We start from the raw sequence: 23,153 nt of genomic DNA on the forward strand, positions 1-23,153 counted from the left end.
GCAAGGCCAGGAAAGGGTCATTTCCGGCGATCAGCTAGGGAGTATCTTTACTCAAAAAAATCTGTCTGCTCCGCGCCAACCTGTGGTGGCGCTCCGCTTAGATAGTGTCGAAAGCGCCCCTACAGACCATTCTCGCCCCCCTGACCAATACCCCTCACTCCACCACTGGGTGGGCTATATACTGCACGGGAGGCCACGATCCCCTGCACCATGGCCAGGTTACACAGAAAATGGGGGAATGCAATGATGAAGCAGCGATATTGGAACATATCAGAAACACTCCCAGTACTCACTCACCTCACCCCACCCCACCCGCCACCCCTCCCTCGGCGACCCGTCAGTTCCTGACCCCGTGAATGTTCGGTCAAGCATGGAGGTAAAGACAGTCTGTTTTTAACTCCATGGCTCAAGGAAAGGCTACTGAAGTTCGTTGATCCATTTGTTGAGTAAATCAGTAATTCTTCGATGCATGGTGAGTCAAGCGAAATGGCAGGGCGGGGAAAAACACGGTCTTACTTATTGTAAACTGTCATGAAATAAAATTAGCGCTTACTACAAAAAATCAGCTATAAATGAACTATTACATGATTATTTTGCTTAAAAATAAATGTCTAAAATTTTGCTCACCTTTTTAATTTGTTTAGTAGTATTTATGTTTGTGGTGTATGTTTTTATTTGCCATATTTTTCTCTGTACAGTCACAATATTAGAGCGTTGTGGATGTCTATTTCGCAACATCTTGCAATTTTTAGTCACTATGCGCGGTATGCTGTTGCCAGCTAGCCTTTGTATTGTTCACCACACACTTTGCATTGTGCTCATGCCATAGTTTCTTTTCCTTATGTTGTTATTGTGTAGGACTAGGAAATACCTGTTCCACATTAAAGCAAAAGAGGAAATAGATTGAGAAAGTAAACCTATGGATCCTTTTGAAGAAATTCGATATTTAGGATGGAATCTAGAAGAAGTCGAAGACTTCGAAGTATGTATATCAATGGTTTTTATATACTCACGTATACTTAGGCCAAGGCCTAGGCTACGCGTGATGTAGCCTAACGAAGTCTTTCGATCGTCAAGGTTAACTAGTATTACTTGATTATAGGCCAACAACATATTCTTCACATTAAAGCCTACACTATAGTAACAGTATTGTCAGTAGGGCCTATAACTTCTTCGCCTAGGCTTATTAATTAGGCTCTATAACATTCCTAAAAATGTTCCTTTTCTCCATAGGTTTCAAGCCTTTCCGCCATGGCGGAAAGGATCAAAGCCTAGGCCTATGGCGGAAAGGTATGGCGATATGTACCAATGGTGCAATGGCACTAGATTCGTCTTAAAGTTAAACAATTCACAAAATTTTCAGTGTCACATGTAAACCAAGAAAGTGACACACTGTGCCTAGTCTACGGGCTACGGCTATTTTGTATAAAATTTCAAATTCAAATACTAGTTGTGTTATTCAGGTCAGTTTTACCAGTTGACCATTGTCAGATCTTTTAAGTTGTATTTTTCACGTGTGTCAATTTTAGCCTGCAGACAAGATCAGAAACAATGTTAACTTTCTAGCCAACCATAATGTGGCATTGAGCGTCAGCATATTTTGTTGTTGTAAATTTACTTTGTTTTCTTATAGGGCCTACTTATTCTGCTATTGTTGCCTAACATTAGGGTTAGGCATATTCTTAGCATAGTTACTGTAGACTAGTCTAGAGCCGATAGGCCTATGCATGTGTGACCTCAGTATCATTATTATGCCCTACTAATATTTTATAACATGTTCTTTTTCAAAGCTTGATGAGTATACTGGAATATACATTATTATTTGTGTAATACTAATAGATATACATGGACAGTAAAATAAATATGTGTTTGTTTTATTGCCTGGTTTACTTTTACATAGAAACAATGATGAAAAACATTTCCCAGACAGTAGAAGCTAATGACAGTTAATTGATACGGTGAACCAAAGTTATATAAATTGCATAAATGTGATTTGTGATTTTGATGTCAGTGGCCCAAACTTGTAACAGAATATTGTATAAATATGGAAAGACAAACTTGTAAAACTAAAATATGTCAAAATATAATTTTCATGGTGATCTAGAATTATTTTTCTCTCGGAAACAATTCATATACATGACATGTTGCAATGGAATTAAATGTTAATGCCATTTGAAATAAAGTCTGCATGTGTCAGTTTCAACTGTTGGTGCTTTAATTTTATGCATTTTTTATTCGTTTCTTTTTATTTTGTAGTACTCCCCATCACATTCAACACTCAGTAAGCGATTGACGAAAACCTTGTATCTGGCGGAAGGTCGTTCTAATGAAAATGGAATTTCACTCCCTGTTGCCGGTGAATATATTACTTATAGTATTCTATATTGCAGACATGTAGACAATCTAGAGAGCTAAATTTATTATGTTCCCTATTCAGATTTCCAAATGTCAAGATCAAAGACAGGTTCAAAGAGGCCTTTTAACATTAACAAACTGCTGATATTTACTTAGAGGATTGTGATGTTCTGAAGTTTTGGAAAAATGCTAACAGGATCTTGTGTCAGCGTATCGGCATTTGAAGCCAAGAAATGGTTAAAAGTGGTATCGTAAAACATAAATCAGTTTCTAACAAGCATTGTGTATTCCTTACATTTGAATCAGTGGTGTAAACTGTTAAGTTCATTTCCCATTGGACAGAAGTTTAAGTATACCTTGTTCTTAGTCAATGTCTGTGAATATATACATGTGTAACAGAGCAAATAATCAATGTTACAAAATAATTGAATTACCCATGTATATTATTAAGAGGAGGCTGGCTGCATTGTTTAACTTAATTTGTCGTATTAAGGCAGGGATTTCTTTGTTTTAATCCTCCTTCAGATGCTGCTGTGGAAGTTTTCCATGAAGTCTCCGGTTCACCCTTGAGGAAGATATCCCCACGTCATGTTGCTAATCTGAGCAAGTAAGTAACATTAATGCTCTTAATGTGTCTATGAATGTTCTTATCTCATGAGATCATATCTAGTTGTGTGTTGTGCAGCAGTTTGCATAGAACTCTTAACATTAAGCAGTCCTTCCATTCTTTTATTGCAACCGCAATTTCATAAAAATTCAAGAAAAGGAGCTCTGCAAAAAATGCTAAAATTTACTAAATTGTCTTTTGGTATAAGACACACTGTTCATTGTAATTTGATCAGGGTAAATTTAAGTTTATAATGATTTAAGTTAGAATGTTTGATCAAAATCCTTTTCTTGTGTCTCTAACAGGAGGAGCGGCGCTGCTCCGTGCACCCTTCTCCTGGCGATGATTTACGCTAGACGTATGAAGACGACCAACGAAGCCTACGTAGAAAACATGACCTCGGCCGACATGCTCCTTGTCTCCATGGTGAGTCACCATAACAACATAACAAATGAGAACCAGCCCCATATGTCCCATCATAATATAGCAAGTTCCAATTAGTGGAAGGAGTATTGGAAGCGAGGGAGTTTTGAGCTGGAATTTGAGAGATGGGCAGCAGGAGGGAGGGAGATGGGGTTTAGAGGGGCATGTTTGAGACTGCATGATATCATATTTCTCCTCTGCTCATGCTTTTTAGTTGAGAGTGCTGTTATGCTGAAGTGACCAGCACTTGCACGATCCTTAACAAACCTCTTCCCACCCCCCTTCAGTTCTAAAAACTGAAGAAAAAACAACAAGAATCTCAAGTCTCTAAATTAACTGCCTGTAAGTTACAGTAGTAAGCCACATAGTTTTAACATGACCATTAGTAGTATACTGTGTTTATTGAACCATTCAGTTAGTTTGTGGTTATCAACGATAGGATTATTATCATCCATCAAGTTAAATTTCTACAGTTTTTCATTGGTGCATACTTTATAATTTTCCCTTTTCCACAGATGGTGGCCAGCAAGTTCCTGTACGACGAAGGAGAGGACGAAGAAATGTTCAGCGATGAGTGGGCTAAAGCAGGTAACCCATTATATACCTCCTCCTGAGCGGGTTTCAAAATTAAAATGCTGTTACATTGGTCAAGTTTGGTGGTCAGCCTGGCAGGAGGCATTATTTATTTTTCCTGCAAAGGTGAATTAGCCAGAATGCCTGTCAGTGTTTCATACCTAGTTCAACGGTGGTCTCTACAGCTCTCACTGGCTAAGCCCCACCCATCATTGGTTAGCTGACACGTTGGGCCATTTATGTCACCTTCAATTTATTTTATTCCATATTTATTTTTCTCACCAAAGTTTCTGTCAGTTATAAACAAGCCAGTTTACTCACCAGTAAACAGAATTTCCTACGCAGCTCTTTGAAGGCCTAAAGTGTTTTAAAATTTCATCGTTTTCCCCTAAGTTTCATACCACAAGCACTTCAAGTTTTGTGACGTCCAAGTCACAGTAACGCTAAATTCTGTTTGATGACATTTGGAGAAGAGGTTCTCCTGTTGCCTTTTTGGCAATTTTCATGGAGTATAACAGACAGTACTACCAGCTCTATTTGTGTTATGCCATATTGACAACTTTGTACTTATGTAACCTCTGTTTGTTCTCATCACTCTCCGTTCCTTTTCAGCCAATGTTGACCTCGACCATGTGTACGAACTGGAACGTGAATTCTTGTCAGGGATGGTGAGTAACTTTGATGGTTAAACCGTATAGTGGACACGTTTAACTCTACAGTGAACGACGTTTGCAAGTTGTCCACTCTCTTCGAAATTAAGACAGTTGGTAACAGAATGTTGAACTAAGAGTCAAATAAATCAGGCACTGTGGAGTTTGGTGAGTCACTGCCCTACCTTGCCAAGTATTTGATAGGTTAAAATAAAAATAAAAATACTTAGAAATAATTGGCTGCAAACACAAACAGCTGTTTGTCAATAGATGTTGCTAGCGGCAGATATTCTTGTGAAGGAGAATAGAATTGCACCACATCAGACCGTAACACCTGCAGACTATTGAATATAGATTTAAATCTAGTAACTAGTGACTAATCACCTATATTTTATTCGTCCTCAGGACTGGAACCTATTTGTACACGGCGAAGAGTTCTTCCACTTCATCAGACAGATTGAAACAAGGTATGTATCTTACGGTGGTCCTGTTTGGAGTTAAGGAGGATTAGTGTTACTGTGTTACAATGACAAGACATAAAAAAAAATATAAAAAAATAATAATAAAAAAATTTTGCAAATTTTTGTGTGGTGCTGACTCGTTGTGACCTTTGTACAGTGTAGTTAAATATTCCAGTTGCTATTGCAGTTACTGTCACAAACTGTCAAAATGTGGAATTTGCTGTTATGGTTCTCTGTGTTGTACTAATTCAGTAACACAGCATCTCATACGTGTCATGAGAACCAATGTAGTATCTACTACTCTGTCTCTTCCATGGTGATTAACTGTCTATCAGTGATTGTCATGTTATGTTCAGTTACCACCGAGATGAAAGCAAACATAATTTACATCATAGGTGATGAAATTTGACAGCTTGCCAAAATGGCCAGATTCATTTATGCCACCATAAGTAGTATGCACGGCAAAATTGAAGGTTTCCCTTGCATTTTCATGATTGAAAAAAAAACTTGGGGTAACACTCTTACATCCCATGAAGTTTGAAAAATAAAGAGAAAATCAACAGGGTTTTCTTGATTGTACAAGTTTTCATTTATTCAGATTTATTCAGATTTATTCAAATCATTTATTCAGAAACCAACGTCTCGTTTCATGTATAATAGCCCGTCTGAATTGATCTCCTCTCCTTTTCAGAATTGCCCTGAGTCAAGGACTTGGTCGAGGTTGGTTCTCCTACTCTGACATGGAGGTCCTCATGGCGCATCCCAGTTGGAATGAATCATGGGGAATTCTCTTCCATCAGGCTTTGAAGGTAACACAAACCCTCATTCCCCCCCCCCCCTCATTTAAGTGTTGTGTATAGTTTGCCCCTGATCAATCCTGCCTTGAAAGTCACAAGATTGGCTGCTTTGCACTTGGTGACCATTTTCACTAAACACAGGGAGCATTTGCTCATACTAAGGTCGGAAATTGACAAATCACACTAAAACAGCCTCCTAAGGTTTTATCCATATGGACATTACTTCAACACGTAAATTAATGGTTGCATTTCAGGTTAGACAAGTTGTCACAGAGAATCTACTGTATCTCTGCTTGTCAGTAGAGTTACTCGTAAGAGTCACAGCAGATCACAGTGTGATCATTTCAACACTTTTTCCATCCAGCTCCAGATCCATTAGCAAGTAATGATTAAGTTCATATTAAAGGAATGGTATGCAAAGGTCCTGTACCTTCTGACTACCCCTCCCCCCCATCCCCTCCAGCAAAGAAATGCCTATTAAGGGATCGCAACCGACAAAGGGCTGGATAGGTAGTGGTAGGGCGTTGGGTTTGTTACCCAGGGGTCACTGGTTCGAAACCTCTTCTAGCCATAAATTTCTTTTCCCTTTCCCATTAAGAAAAAAACCATTACCCATGACCCAGACATTTTCATGTCAGAATTTTCTGTAAGTTAAAGGCAAATCATGCAAACAAAGTATGTCATTATTGGGTGTTAGGATAACAAATTTAAAAGGAATCGACGTAACAAGTCTTTTCTTGTTTGCAAACTTTGAAAGTTGATGAGCCAAGCTAACAAAGTACACAATTGGTACACACTTTAGTATGGCAAAAATTGATGCAGAATTTCCTGTGTCAGTATTTGGCTTGTGGTGGAATGTGTATATGGTTTCTTCAATTAGTAAAGTTATTAAAGAGTTTCGCTCTAAAAGTATTTACTCTGTCTTTCTCTTCTCCAGGTGCTTGGCCTCTGTCTTGCGGTTTATACCGTGTGTGCTACCTCCATTATATGGGCCTCCATGTTAATCCATCACCCCCACCTCCAGTCACCATCTGGGGGATGTAGCTTCCTGCCTGTGACATTGAACTCTCACGTCAGGAAATCGACCCTCATGCATCGTAACGTAGAAATCATCAACACCTTACCGTCCTCGAGCACTGTATGCCACTGTCCCAGCAAGGAAATGAACGAGTCCTTTGATGTTACGGAGACCAAGATCGAGGAGAGCGACTGTATCGAAGAGAACCCCAGTGTAACCGACCTGACCATCACGTTACGAGAGAAGTATCAGGGAGCACAGCACGCTCTTTTGGTCTTCTATCACGCCCTGCTGACCGCCGTCAGTGACCTTCCTGTTTCTAATGGATTTCAAGCCGAGTGCAATGACCGTTCGTTTTCATCAGAGGAGAACTCTTCTTGCATTTGTACATGTTATCGCAATGCCGCTGTCGGTATGAACGATGACGGCCTCAACTCTATGGACCGCCAAAGATTGTTGATCAAGCAATCCTCAATCCCAGTGGCCTGTCGGTGTCCGTGTCAGTATCGGAATGTGGACGGACATCGGTTGACCGGGTCGAACGAAACGCAAACTAACTTAACAGACTACGGAGCAACCGACCTTTGGTCAGGTATCTCTAAGTGGTGGTACGAACTTTGGATGGGCATAAAGGGTAGAGAGGCATTTTGTGCGTGGTCGTCACCTAGTTTAAAACAGCACAGGTTTGTAGATCTAGAGATGAGGTTTGGAACAAGTTCTTACTAAAGTTTAAGATTTGGTTCAGCTAGTAGACTTAGATTTTCAGAATGGGCCGTACTTGAGTTCTGGAGCACTCTGTTATTTCCATTTGAAGTAATTTATGACAGTATTTGTTAAGTATTTATGACACACAAGTGCATAAATTACTGTGAGAATGCACCGTAGTTTCTGTAAGTGGGAAAGTAGTTGCTCACACTGCATTGGAATAGATTCCATTAACACCATGAAAGTATGTTTGGATGATATGTTTACACAATTAAAGAACACTTTCTTACTTTATTTGCTTATGTGGAATTTTTACTCAGTTCTTATATCAATGTAGCCTTACAGTGAGGTAAAAGTAAGGGGGGAGCATCAGCTGATTGTCTTCACGGGTTTTGTGCCCATGGCCTCTGGAATCAACCCTCTGTTATGAAATGAAGGAAGCCTGGACCTAAGACAAAAATTGATACTAATCAATAATGGACGTCTTCCCCGGTCACAGTTCAGAAAGTAAAAAAAACTTTTTAATCCAAAGGTTCTAATGTAAAAAGCATCTCTATCATACAATGTAAGAGGTATTCGTTTCCGTCGTTAAAGGTCGATAAGGATAATATGCTAGGAATTAAATATGCTAGGAAGTAAAATAATGGTCACTTACATTCAACTTTAAATGGCATTGTAATAATGCCAACCTTTAAAGCTTGTGCAATCTGTGAGATATGTCATTGTGTATTATTACCACTCTTGCATATCTGAGAATAACTTAAACAGTGTCAGGAAATCCAGGAGACTAACTTTTGAAAACTGTTCGCAGGATAAACTTGAGGGCTGTTACTAATAATGACATTTGAAGTCAAAAGTTTGCTGTGAATTTTATTCAGTATTAGTCTACCAGTACTCCCACCTATTAAATTGGGGAAATTTATTTAACAAAACTCTACTTTGATACAGGCAGCGTAAGCAGTATGAACAATATATCCAGTTTTTTCTATGAGATAAATGGTTTGGAACTGTTCATTCTGTCAGTATGATTGCCTTGAAGCGTGAGAAGAAAAGTCTTGTATTAAGTGGTACTAGCAATGGAAGTATTCTCATCTGGCTGAGTAGTCTCAGAAATCTAGAAATACCAAAAATATGAAAAGTAGAGCTAATAGCAAGCATGAGCTTTTTCTGCGAATTCGCGGAATACCCGTGATTTCTTTTCTGCCTTGGGGACAATAATTATTATCCTAACACACTGTAACCTACGCAAACTGGAGCCTATACCGCAATTTTGGCAAAATCATGAGATACCCTTTCTTCTAGTTGTTATCCTGAAAGTTACCACAAGAAATAGAAAAGACAATTTCTCAGTTTGAATTGTTTGAGCATGAATGCCTGCTGGAGATGTGAAGTGTTCTTTTTAATGTTGTTAGATGATTTGTGTTTATATTTGGAGGGGAACTCCACAGTACGTAGAAACAAGAGTCTTTTTCTTTAACGATGTAATACAATATATGCTTTTTTTCCTTGAATGCTTTATATTAGCAGCCTTGATGTGTGGTTTTATTAGCAATCAGTTTGTATGTGCCTAATACCTCAAGACCTTTTCCTTCACCATTTGGCATTTCCGAGCATCACAATGCATCTAATTTGTAGTCATTAATATTTTTTCATTATCTTTCTTTAGTACTCTTGAGACACGCTTGCAATGATATTGTTACTTTCTCAAACAACTTTTCTGTTACAGGACTAGCTCCAATTTTGTAAGAAGATTCTTCTAGGATTGAAAAGTCTTCAAAGAAACTCGCAATTAAACTTCAAAGTAGTTTTTGTGTTGATTTGTCAGTTCCTTACAAGTTTGCATTCGAACGGGTGCTTCTGGAAAAAAACTGTTTTTTTTTTTCACTTACCAAAGAAAAAGAAAAAAAGAAGTGATTTGAAACAGTTTATTTTCCAGACTCTTTAGTTTGTACTTGTGTAAAAGTAAGTTGGCCTGACGTTTCGATCCTAGCAGGATCTTCTTCAAAGGCTAAATGACAATCAATTAGCCTTTGTCATTTAGCCTTTGAAGAAGATCCTGCTAGGATCGAAACGTCATGCCAACCTACTTTTACACATTCTCCTACACAGGCTCTCTAGTGGATAAGCAGTTTGCTAACAGTTTTATTTTATTTTAGTTTGTACTTCATAGAAAGAGCAGACAAAGAAGATTCAAAATTTTGGTCAATTTTCGTCATTAATTTCTAAATGAAAACGGTAATAATATACTAGCCTGGCTAACAAACAGTCATTATGGAAATCAACAAAAAAACTGCTTTGAATGGTTGCATGTCTTTCTAAGTTTGTTTCATTGTATTTGGAACAGACCAATTCCAGAATATAAGGATTTATATCAAGTTTGTTAGTGTAAGACTCCATTCTTCTGACAAATTCATACTGAAAAATTATGGGTCTTCTTGAAAAGCCAATGTTTTCGTCACTTTCCTATTTTTACTGGGAGTGATCCTTCTTGAGTATAGTCAAATTTAAGAATAAACAACCACAAGAGAAATGTTGTGGATAACAGTAAAACATACATAATTCCTGAGTAGTATATGGATCAATACATTATAACTTATTCAACTTAAAGAAAAACAAGCTCAGGTTACAAACATTGTTTATATAGTTACATTGTACTATGAAGAAGTATTTTTCCTCACTTGGAATGTAATGAAAATTTCAGCTTTCCATACCAACAGACACAAGTTTACGGGAACTTTAAGAGAAATATCGACTTAATGTTGAGTTCTCGCCTCCTATTTGGTAAGAACAAATCGACACAAGAAGTATTTTCCCTCTCCATAACCACCAAAATTCCACTGACAAAACAATAGTACTATCTTTCATGCTTAATACAGATATTTTCAAAATGGAAGAGCCTTTGATAACCAGTAAGAAATTCTCTCTGTTTGTACATGGGTAAGTGGAGACTTGGTTTAACTACAAACTATGTAAAAGTGTTGTGTGCAGAGAGATACAAGTAGTGATGACACAGATTATTGGAAAGTTTTTTTTGCGTGCAGAAGGTAAAAAAGGACTTTCAAGATGGATGTTCGTCTTTGTGGTTAGGTGGATTGACAGAAGATTTTTCTGTATTGTGAAATTGCAAAGTTGTGTCGAGAACCTCGAGCATGAAATTTTTTTTCCTGTAAGAACGTGGGAAGCATGACTGGAAAGGCTTGGAACACCCGATATGCAATGTTTTGTATCTTTTCTGTATTACCGTATTTGTTTGTTTCTGTTACTTCTAGCTTCAACTTTCAAAAGGCCTTTAAAAATGAAGGGATTAATAAAAGACAATTATAAATCCCCATTCATTTATCTTTGTTTTTCTATGTATAAATAATTTCCTGAGGGACAATTTTTTGTTACACTCGACTGACAAGATGTTCCCCTACCATCCTTTAGCTTTACTCCAACAAGAATAAAATGAAACTAGAGCACCAATGGTGCAGAAGCTCATACCTTCTTGGGCTAAAAAATGTAGGGCCCACAAAACTTTATGGCCCACCAAATTTCAGGCCATTTTTCAGGTTCCACCAATTTTGGATCCATGAGGCCAAACATTTTAGGTTCAAAGACAAATTTATACCCCTAGCTCAAAATGGCGATAACCCCCCTCCGTTAGCAGAATCCTGGCCACACCACTGGCTATAATTCCTATTTTCCCCAGCTTTAAATCCTATTTTACCCACTCTCTCAAACAATACCACTGACCTACCCTATTAAACTTTCTCCCCTCTACCTGAGCAGACATAACCCAACCCACACCTTCCCAAAATTTTGGCTGGCTGCCAACATACCTCATGCTCAAAGACTTCTAAGAATCGGCAAGTGCTGATTGGCTATAGGGCTCTCATGCTTACAGTTCAACAGTTAATAACAACTCCCAATCCTGCTTTAATTCCACTAACAGCCTCTGCAGAGCTTAACCACAAATGTAAACAAACACTGCAGACACTGGGAGACAAATTAAAGGAGCTTTGGCAAAAAGGTGAAGGCTCAGATTTTTTTAAACAATGGGGATTAATTGAAATTAACTAACGTTTGACCAAAAATTATTAGGCATCACCTTATTCATACACATTCCAACAATCATCAGTTCAACTTTGAATGTGATCCATCAAAATCTTGAGGAGATTTAGATATTTCAAAATATTACAAAGAATGACCCTCGATGACCCCCTAAATGACATTTGACCTCAATTTTCCGAACACCCCTCGTAACCCTCATCCCGAGGAACGTTGTGACCAAGTTTCATTATAACTGGCCATACACTGTCAAACGGAAGCAATTTGAAAATATAGGGCCGCGGCCCGGGCCACAAAAGACCCCTAGTTGATCTTTGATCTCAAATTCATGAACACCCTGAAGGTAAAACTTCCATAGTACTATCGTGACAAACCCTCAACACTGTACCGTGGAATCTGTAGGAGAAGAAGCATTTTGCGTATTTCCACAAAATGGCCCATTACGGCCAACAGGTGACCTTTGACCCCAAATTACGGACCATCTCTGATGGCCCTATAGCCAATGGTCCTTGTGTCCAAGTTTCATGAAATTCCATTAAACACTGTGCGAGTGGGAGCAGTTTTACCAATTGTTGACGGATAGAGTGATAGACGCCGCACTGTAACAATAGCTCACACCAGCATGCTGGTATGAGCTAAAAAATGGGTTTAACAACAGTTTCCCACTGACAGTTGAAGTCATCTTCAAAAAGTTTTTACACCTTCCCCACCAATTGTACACCCCACCATTTCGCTCACTAAAATTAAACCCTAGTTTAAAATTACAAATGAAATGATTCATAGAAACCAAGGGGAGTCATTTGTAAAACTGATGTATTTCTTTTTACTGAAAGTGAAATATACTTTTACATAATTACAGCCCCCCCCTTCCGACCCATGTATATTAAACTCAACAATAGTACGCAGAAACAAACAAAAGTATTGCTGGAGAGAAACTTGGCAAATTATAAAACACTCAATACGAAATTATCCAAATCTCTGCTTGCAAATATCCAAACAAAACGCTTTGTTTATGGAGGATAAATGGAAATGCAATGAATCGTTTTGTTCATGGAAATACACTTTCTTTCAAACATACCATTAAATTTATGCCTTACAGTGATAAGATGCTTTCAAAAAAACTGGTAAAAATAAATCATTATAAATTCTTAATTTTTTAGAGAATTCAAATAAGACTGGTAACATCCTATTCTAAATCTCTCTTTGCTGTACGTCTCCCATCCCCCTTACCCTTTCTTTTCAAATCTTGATAAGGTCAATATTTGATGTAACACACTAAACATAACATGATTTCTCTTAATATGTGTCCGACACTAACCAATCTTCTTGCAATATCAGTATAAGAAGTATACCAAGGGAATAGCTTTTTTAGTGTGATTGTGAACAAGATCTCATTGGTGGGACTACAGAAAAATCTAGGTGTTGTAAATATAGCCCATTGGTATAACTTACATTGGAGATGGTGTATCTCCCCTCCCTCCCCCCCGGTTTTTTTGAGGCACCCCTGACATTTAAAACTTTCTGCTCCCACATTAAAAGTTAAAAGCTGGCACATGCCTGGTCCCCCAGGGGGTGGGGGAGGGGGTGGGGGAGTGGGTTCAAACTGAGCTGCCTCCATATTTATTGAGCACATCTGGTTTATAGGTTCACCTCTCCGGTTGGGAGATCTTGAAGATCCGGCATGTGTCGTCACCCGATGATGTTAAAATTGTGTTTCCGTCACTACAAAAGAAAATTGCATATTGTGTGAAGATAAATACATACTGCACAAAATAAAAAACTTAAATAAAACATATCTTCATACAAATAATTTTGTATAAAATGTAAATCTGATTATATTTCTTCAATTGATAATTGAACAATTCATTCCGTTTTAATTTCTTAAGGTCAAGTGGAATCATTACCAGTAATTCTTCTGACTTGCGTCAAGTCATGATTTAGGTCAGTTGTGTTATCTCTAAAGGGGAGAAGCTTTTCATACTTGTCGAGTGATTTCCTTTTATAAACGAGGTGATCCCAAGGTCATAACATATTTCAATGGTATATCTTTCGGTTATCAATAACTGCTAATTAACAAACCTTTTATAGTATTAATAAAGTTTGAAATTCCAAGATGAGGAATTTTTACACAAATTCACTCTCTTAATATTGAAGCATTAGCAATTTGACATTCTTCCTGTGGTAAGAAAATTCTAAAATTTTCCCAAAATTCGCAAAAACTTTGTAGAAACTCTACAACCCTTGTAGGATACCACGGGATGAACTTTCCCCGAGAGAAAATATAATTACACTAACCTGCTGAGATCAAAATCTAAGATCTCTTTCGAGTGTCCTTCATAACTTGACGACCTTTGACCTGACCTGGCATCCCAAAGCTGAATTCGGCCGTCTAGTCCTGCAGCGATCACTACGGGCGACGTAGGATCCCATTTAACCTTCACAACACCAGTCTAGGAAGAGAAGAATGAATGAAATTACCAAACACCTGACAAATTTTACTGTCATGAAAAAGGAAAAAAATAAAAAAAATTGTAACATCTCTGCAATACTTTGTCATGAAGATATTATCCATTTTTCTGTTTTTGCTTGTAATGGCGGACTGCTTATTAATCTATTTGAAATTATTTTCGGTTCTCCAATACTCACTTGCTTTATATTTTTAGACTGTTGAACCTGACCAGCTAGGTAATAAACCTAACATTATTATTAGTACACACTTTTCTTAAGCTCGCAAATTAACAGACCTGACGACCACGTTATTAACAGATCTTTTACAGCTAAGCATTTAATTTAAAGTACAGCAAATGCAGTATTCACCCCCCTACCTCCTCACTCACCCCCCCCCCCCCCCCAATTTGAGCAAGCTTAGATAGCTAAAATTTGTCAAAAGCTACTTTGATGGAGAGCCAATGATTAATATTTTGCTCAGACATTTTGGTGGCTCAAATTTGGTGATTTAATGTTTTTGTTTTTAAGCCGCAAAAGACGTGTAAGACAATAGTTTGAGCATGACCAACCGCTTTTCTTGGTACTACCATATTCGGAGGGAAATAAAAAATATCACTTATGTATGAAGTTATGGATGAAAGGTGTTCTTCACAGTCACAATCAATTTAACTTCTTTGGACAAGATATAATTTCTCTTGTTCATTACAAATTTTTCATTCACATTTCAGATCCACACGATACCAAAATTGTTTCACATTGTTTGCAGTACCACTACAAGTTATTGCAAGGAAGAAATCCAAGTTTTTGGTATCATAAGGAGAAAGGTAAAAAAGTCATTTACCTCGGTCCGACACTGATGCCTCAGTTTCTGTGTGGGTACGTCCCAGATACTGAGTAGGCCGTTCAGAGACCCAATGGCTACAAGTGACTGACTGTAGAGGACAAAACAAGAAATAAATATAAGTGATTGATGGTATAAAAATGGGAAAGAAATGTGGTATGATATGTTATCTGCCTTCAATCCCTCTCCTCCCACCCCCACATATCTCCCCTCACATGACTTTGATACAGCGGTGCTATTATCTAACTCCTTCAATCCCTCTCCCCCAACAAATCTCCACTCACATGACTTTGATACAGCAGTTCTATTATCTAATTCCTTCAATCCCCCCCAAAAAAATCTCCCCTCATGTGACTTTGATACAGCAGTGCTATTATCTTACTCCTTCAATCTCCCCCCCCCCATGATACTCCCCTCACTTGACTTTTATACAGCAGTGCTATTATCCAACTACTTCAATCCCTCCCCCCTAAATCTCCCTTCACTTGACTTTGATACAGCAGTGCTATTATGTAACTCATAGGAACCGTGCCCAGCTATCTTGCTTACAATAAACTTTAAACTCTTTATAACTTAATCACTACACCAAATCCTGATTATATACACACATGGACTATGTACATCAATTTTTGAAGTTTAAGGACAGAAAATCCTTCTATAAGGCTTTTGTCAGAGGGGGTTAGTCTTGTGTAATTTGGAAATGTACAGGAAGCCCGGTGAATGAGCACAGTGTATGAAATGGACCTCCATCTTCAAGTGTTTATTTTGTGTCATGCAACTGACAACATTATAGAACAACGTGCAACATGAACCAATCAAAACGTGAAAAATTATCATGAATGTTAAATGACAAATGACGGTTCCACAATCAAAACCTTGGTATTATTAAAACACAAACCAAGAAGTTGAGGAAACTCCTGATGTGAGAGGATTCTGTGAAAAAATTCCAAAATTTGATGTCATTACCTCGAAGAGAATTCTAGGCTCTCGACAGAATTAGTGTCGCCAATGCTCTCATCGATAGCCCCCGCTGGAAATGTAGCTACAACCTACGTTAAAAAAATTGAGTGATGGAGGTATTGATCAAATATCAAACAATTCTACATGCTATTTGTCCATCTATTTAGCTGAACTACCCTATCACAAAATAGGTCCTACAAACAAAATCACAAAATATATGCATATATTTCATATCATTTCTCATTGATACTATGTTTTAGGGTGATCGCTAACCAGGGGTTCGACAACTTTCTCAAGAGACGCAGAAAATTTGACTGAGGGCAGCACTTTGTCTTCCTGTGCCTTAGAACTTTTATGAAAGGGAGAAACCTAACACAAGTTATAGTTGCATTTCACTTCCTGCAATATTTACTCGAGTTTGACTTCGTGGAAAGTAATGCACAAATGATTTAAAATATTTTATTTTAACCAAAAAACTGTGAAATTAACTAGCATTTATTTGATTCACAAGTGACAGCAGTCCTTACTTCTATATTTGTTCGGCAATTTTATCAAACCTACCAACTATTACTCAAATAAGATTGCAAATGACCAAGAATTTTTATTTTTTGGTAAATGGTCCAAGTTTTACTTGATTGCTTGACACTTTTTTGGTAAACCTAATAAATGTTGTTGTGGGACTTTAACCTGAAGAGCTTGGAGAAACTGATGAACTTAAATGGATGTAACATATTCCACCGGAGATCTACATGAAAAGATGGCTTGGTTCTTCCAGTGCAAAAATGTCAGTAGCTTAAAAATAGGCTTTCTGTTCATATATCTTCATAAATGAAAGAAATATGCTCAAGACAATTACCATCCATTTGTGACAAAATGAACAAACCTAATTATTTAATTTCATTATTTCTGTGCTAAATTGTACATTTACACATGTAAGACATCTTTAGTTCCTCCTTCAAACTATTTAAGACCTACTGTACTCTGAAGTCTGTCCTCTTTCCTATGATCCTATAGTAATAGGCAAGTTAATATTGGTTAATTTTGAATTATTGTTTTTTTTTAAATAATTTTTATATTTTTAATAATTTTTTAAATAATTTTTTTTAAATAATTTTTTTGAATAATTTAACAATTTGATTGTGTTTAGATTATAATTTTACTCACCTTGCCTGTGTTTGTGTTGAGTAGTTTGGCTGTTCCATCCACTGATCCAGTTAAGGCCATCACATTATCCTTGTGACAGTCCATACATGTAATACTGTCTGAATGCCCATGTCCTACATAAAAAATAATAAAAATAATCATAATAATCATAAAAAATATTAAAAAAATAAATAAATAAATAAATGAAACAAAATTAAAACAAACAAATAAAACAAAACAAATAAATAAATAAAAAAATTATAAAAAAATTAAAATAAAAAACATTATAGATTGTATCGCTTTAATTGTGGAGTAAACTTCACCCAAAGTTTTTAATTAAAATTGTTACAGAAATCATCTTAAATGTTGATATTACATTGATAACACAACATAGCATAAATCATGGCCAAAGCTGTTGAAATAGCCAAGAGCGTATGCCCTGCTGACAAGACCTGGAAAGCTGTCACATCTGGCATTAGGCCGGACAGTCTGGCCACTTACTGTGCTGCCCTCTATTTCTGACATTTCTCATAAAAGAAAGAATTTGAAGTAAGAGATGAAACTGTGGTATGTTACCTGGCATGCGAGATATTACATGGTCTATAATGGTCAATTATGCAAAACTGATGTTTAAATAGACATTCCCACCAACTAAGGGCTGTAAGGCTCATTTGGTAGGGATTTGCAATCATCGGGTCATGTAATCGATTCCAACTTTTGATCAATAATTCTTTGCTCTTAAAATACAAAAATTGAAAATTTCACAAAACAGCGACTAAAACAAAAGTTTCCACTGACCTCCTGCTTTGATATGATGCAACAGAGCTTGATCCTTGAGATCCCAGATTTTGCTAGCACCATCCTCATATCCCACAATGCACCTCTTCCCATCGGGCAAGACCCTGCCACAGCTGGTGAGGCAGCCGTGCCCCTGCATCATCTTGGTATCCCCAGATGGTACCTTCCACATCCAGACGTCCCCTTCTGAGGTACCCCCTAGGAGGACGTTGGCAACAGGATGCCACCTCAACCACTACCGGTGAGAAAATGGACTAGCAAATAAAATATATGCAACCTCTGCCTACAGGGTCTTAACATACAAATTTTAAGAACTAATTACTGCTATGAGGGATATGCAAACCTTTATCTACATAATTACACACATCATATCATATGAAGCAGATTTTTTATTTTTTTCATTTTTTTCCTTTTAGGTATGACCATCTAGGTTTATGCTAATATGTATGATAATCCAAAATTATCTGAGATGCCTTTTATAGCTCAAAAGCAAATATACATGATAAAACCTGTACCTTAGTCTCTGCATATGAAACAAGCTTTACAGCCACTTAATACCTACTGCATATTCATTAAAATGTATGACATACAGTGGTGTTGTAAGCCAGAAGGGGCTCGAGTGATAAAAGTATGTTACCGATCCACTGCTTGAAGAATTTCATTTAACATGAAGTATATTATAAAAATGATAATCAAGTAGTCTTTAGCCCACATTTCTTCAGGCCCACTAATTGACACCTGGACTTGAGCTATAGCCCCCCCCCCCCTGGACACCCCCTACTCCCCAGGCCTGATGACATACCTCTAAATCAGATCCTTCAAACGACCACAATTCTTCTTTGCTTTCAACTTTCCAAACCTTGATAATCCCACTCATGTCACCGCTGGCAGCGAGTGTACCCTCACGGTTGAAGCCAACACAGGTGACAGAATCTTTGTGACCTAATAAATAGATAGCAGATTGGGAAAGAAAAAACTACACAAATTTACCAAATTGTTGTGACATGCATGATCATTGCTACAACCTCAAGTCAAAAATGCAATTAACACATCACAATTCACAGAAGGACAACAAAATAAAAAAGACATTTAAATGATAAATTTTCTAGGCTTTCCAGTGAGAACTTTGAGAGAAAATTCCTTTCTGATGACAATCACATATCCACTGGAAGTTTTATCGTTTATTTGGAGTGATCCTATTCATGTAATTGATAGGCTGAGTAGCCTAACTCATAATCGTATGCTCTAACCGAAGCTACTGGGTGCCTGTACTGTAATCTTACAATAGATGGACAGAGAGGCCGTTTTCTCTCACCTGAACACTCTAAGATAACTGCTCCGTCAGACGTGTTCCATACATACGCTTTATCGTCTTCACCTCCTGATATAGCAAGGCTTCCTGTGGTGGGCTCCAGGGCACAAGCAAAAACAGATCCTGGGAGTGAAATGTTACATTAATTAATTAATTAGTTAATTGATATGACTAACACTAACCTTTCTACTATTGGCCAAGTTCAGAGAAAGTTAGTCTGATTCTGTTTAACAATGTCTGTTAAAAATTCCTAACATGTATATGAGGTGATCTTAGGAAGTTCATGTAAAGTTGCATTGTTGATTTTGTTGACCAACTTTACTTAGTAACTGAAGTCCATTAACCAAGTTAAAAAAGTTCAGACCTCCAATTTCAATAATGCACGTTTAACCTGTGCTAATGAATACTAGTATTTATAAAGTCTATCACAACGCAGCCAGTTAAAAGTATATTACAAATGGAGTAACTTGATGGCAATTAAATTCTCACTAAAAATATTCCAATATTTCCAATTCCAAAACTGACTGATCATTTCCCAGTCAGCCAGTGATATTTAGCAGAAGTACTACTATTGAGGGTTACATCTCTATGTTCCGACGTCTCTATATTCCGACGTCTCTATGTTCCGACAAAAAGAAATAATTCGGGGCAGTTTCTTTTTATCCAAAAAATTGTTTGTAGCAACAAAACTAGTTTACAGACCCCGATATTTTGTGACCCAATTTTTTTCGGACCAAATTTTTGAGACAAAAAATTTTTCCCCAAAAAGAAACAAATTAGGACCCTAACAATTTTCAGGTTCCCGCCCAGGAGCGTCTGCTCAATTTCATGGGTGGTGGGGCCAAGTATCCAATACCCCTGACTGGCATCCCTTCCCCCCCCCCACCGCTTCCTTAATTTTTTTTCAAACTCCCCCTACTGAGCCCTGAGGTTGAGCTGGGCATGGCTATTGCCCCCCCCATTTGGGCAGGCCACTGCCCCCCTCCAAAGAAATGGTAGGCCTACAACATATTTTGGTCTAAATCTAAACACATTAGATTCGAAAATTGATTTGGCTTAAAACGATTTTGGTCCCAAAAACTTTGAGTACACACAAATTTCGGGTCACAAGCAATTTTCTGTCACAAGCAATGTGTGGGTCATAACAAACTTTGGGTCACTTTTTTTTTTCTTTTTGTGAAAAAAATTTTGGTCTCCAAACAATTGGTCCCACAACAAAAATATTGGGGTTACAAAACTAGTTTTCTTGGTACAAACAAATTTTTGGATCAAAAATTGCTCCGAATTTTTTCTTTTTTGTCGGAGCATAGAGACGTCGGAACATAGGGATGTCACCCTATTGAGAATGCAATGGAATATGTAAAAACATGAACTTAGTGTACTTTTGATATCTTTTGTAAGAAATTAATTTTTTCTACAACCTGAATGTTTCTTGAAACAAACATCAGCATCATCGGAAGTAGGAGCTGCTCCTGCTTCTTCATCTGGCTGCATCTCCTCATTGTACTCTTCCTCTCCCTCCTCATAGTCGTCGTATTGTTCCAAGTCCATATCCCCCATCTCATATTCAATGTCATCTCCTCCTCCTCCTCCTCCTGAGCAGAATCAGAAACAGAGAACATTTTTTTTTCATCTATAGACAAGAGTAAGTTTTTTTTTTCCTCTGGACAATGATACTAACATCTGCAATCTCAAAAACAACATTTTTTCCCCTTATATTTTTTTGTGTGTAGTCTATGATACATATATATGCTTTGTAAGTACAGTATTGTAAGTTACATGTAGCTTATCTCAGTAAAACTGGAAGTTGAAACTCTGATAACTTTGTCCAAACCTTTACTTAATTTAGTGGTAGAAAGTACGTTCTACGATAGTTTCAGGTTCAGTTGTTTTAGGGTGAGGATGAGAATGAGGAGATATTTGGGTAGAGAGGGGGAGTGGGGAATAAGTCTTATTATGCTATATATCACATATCCGACTGGATAATATGGTGTCACCTCATTGCTATTTTTCTTCTGGTGAATGAACAGAAGTGAGGGGGGGGGGGGTGGGGTAGTGATGCAACATTAACCTGTGGAAACTAAAAAGATTTTTGCAATCCATTGGGAAATCATTTTAAATAGCAAAATGATCCATTACATAATTTCTTCAACCTTTCCCAAGTTGGTAGAGAAATATTGACCTTCTTTCATTTAGTTACGATAAAAACAAATTATTTCAGCAATTTGGAAGAGCTCTCACCATTTTGTGAAAGTTTTTGTAAAACTAATACAACCATATATGATCTCTGGAAAATTGTGGCTAATATGAATACTACTGTAAATTACCATTTGGTTGGAGGTCTTCATCTGTGACTTCCTCGAAGTCATCTTCGTTCAAGTTAACATCATCTTCAGGGTCCATAATTTATTTTATCTTTGATGATATAGGTTGACAGCTAACTTAAAAAAAAAGGAAAGAATGACAGTAAATGATACCTAAAGCCATTTTCAAAGTAGACTTGGGGGGCTTGGAGAATTTCTGAGCAAATATTGAATAAACACAGAGCTTTGACATTAGGTTTTATCCCCGAGTTGGTTTTTACTGAACAGAATTCTTAAAGTGAGAACTTTATCAAATGTTTTTAATGTATAAAAAATCTTAAGAAGAAACCTTAAACATAAGCCTCGGACAATCAGAGGGTAAACTAACAAAGCTTGGCCTAACTATGCTAAGTAAGGTGTAGATGTAGCTTTATGAGTAAAGAATAGAGGGTGTTACTAAAACGAATGACAATTGCGTTACACATAACGAATAACAATATGTTGTACACACTAAAAAATTGCTTTGACTGAAACGAATGACAGTAATGACAGCACAGACATTTGCTTCAAATGGATATCACAGTTCAGACTTCGTGGGTATCTAGATCTTGTAAAATACGGACAAGATAAAAACGCACCTTATAGTAAGCGAAATTGTAAGTCTGATTTTAAAAAGTAAATTTAACGTCATTTTTTCCGATATTAATTGTTAGAAACTAACAATACTATATAATCTTGAAACGGCTTCAGTTATCTTTTTTATATAAATCTACAGCGGTAAAAAGCACAGCACTCAAGCGCAATGTGGTTTCTATCCGTAAATTACACCAAAACCCTGCAACCATGTGATGCGATTTTCCTCAAATCATTTTTGCGCAGAAAATCAATAACCGCATTTACTCCACTCCGTGAATCATTCATTCTCCACTCAACACTGACCTTCGTTGTCATTCGTTGTCATTCGCTGTCATTCGCAAATGATAATTAACCCTGTACAAAGTCAATTGTCATTCGCTGTCATTCGTTTTAGTTTGTCCCAGAATAGAGATCAAGTTTGCAATCAAATAAAATTATACTTCACAATTTAATCTTGAAAAAGGAAGGAAATAAAAATGTCACATTGATATACAATGGTTAAAGGTTTAGTTAACACCCAAACACCGAAGTATTTCCGAATGGTATAAGTTTTTGGTTAGACAACATTTTTCGAGGGTAGCTCTAGGCATATATACAGGCTACGGTTTGTTTGGTTTCGCAGAACCCATCACCATGCATACAGTCAGCCCTAACCGACACATCAACATAAACTTTAAGTCTTTTGGTTTTACAAGTTGGTCCAGTATTTGTCCTATCCAGTTCAAATAACAATTTCAAGGTAATGTGCCCATCATTAAATTAAAGACGAATCACAATTTGTCACAATTTCACAAGCAACATGTAAGAATATAAGTACATTGGAGGAATTACCTGTTCTATTATTGCTTTCTGCAATAACATGAAATCACGTTTCCGAAGTCTCAGCAATGGAGGCTGCCATTTTGGATTTTTCAAGTTGGTTTTGAGTATATGAACTAATAAAAATAAAATTGACAAAATCTTCACAACAAATTTTAGCTCAACCGATGACTTAATATTTTGATAGCATAATTTCAATTTTTTTATTGCTTTTTAAATCTTTTTACAGCCCAGTTAGGTGATAATGCTTCTTG

General features: G+C 37.1%; 2 protein-coding genes across 7 annotated transcripts; one reads left to right on the forward strand and one right to left on the reverse strand.

The window, feature by feature from the left end:
- Positions 1 to 778: 778 nt before the first annotated feature.
- LOC139965082 (protein CNPPD1-like) lies at positions 779 to 7,878 on the forward strand. The gene is made up of 9 exons (XM_071967284.1): positions 779 to 982; positions 2,257 to 2,356; positions 2,881 to 2,962; positions 3,268 to 3,388; positions 3,901 to 3,973; positions 4,571 to 4,626; positions 5,014 to 5,075; positions 5,761 to 5,878; positions 6,804 to 7,878. Exons 1-9 carry the CDS (start codon positions 920 to 922, stop codon positions 7,608 to 7,610), a joined length of 1,482 nt encoding a protein of 493 aa, XP_071823385.1. The 5' UTR covers positions 779 to 919; the 3' UTR covers positions 7,611 to 7,878.
- A 1,789-nt stretch (positions 7,879 to 9,667) lies between these two features.
- On the reverse strand, positions 9,668 to 23,114 carry LOC139965083 (angio-associated migratory cell protein-like). Of its 6 annotated transcripts, none has more exons than XM_071967288.1 (11): positions 22,912 to 23,114; positions 21,469 to 21,578; positions 20,563 to 20,733; positions 19,145 to 19,264; positions 18,632 to 18,771; positions 17,830 to 18,064; positions 17,053 to 17,165; positions 15,895 to 15,977; positions 14,929 to 15,019; positions 13,935 to 14,089; positions 9,668 to 13,361 (listed from the first exon to the last, which is right to left on the reverse strand). In XM_071967288.1, exons 2-11 carry the CDS (start codon positions 21,542 to 21,544, stop codon positions 13,286 to 13,288), a joined length of 1,260 nt encoding a protein of 419 aa, XP_071823389.1. In that variant the 5' UTR covers positions 21,545 to 21,578; positions 22,912 to 23,114; the 3' UTR covers positions 9,668 to 13,285. The 6 variants fall into 6 exon arrangements, with proteins under 6 accessions (XP_071823389.1, XP_071823388.1, XP_071823386.1 ...); XM_071967287.1 differs by having other exon boundaries at positions 21,469 to 21,582; XM_071967285.1 differs by having other exon boundaries at positions 20,563 to 20,736; positions 21,469 to 21,582.
- Between the last annotated feature and the right edge of the window lie 39 nt (positions 23,115 to 23,153).

The sequence above is a fragment of the Apostichopus japonicus genome, chromosome 23 (assembly GCF_037975245.1).
Source record: "Apostichopus japonicus isolate 1M-3 chromosome 23, ASM3797524v1, whole genome shotgun sequence".
Taxonomy (NCBI): domain Eukaryota; kingdom Metazoa; phylum Echinodermata; class Holothuroidea; order Aspidochirotida; family Stichopodidae; genus Apostichopus; species Apostichopus japonicus.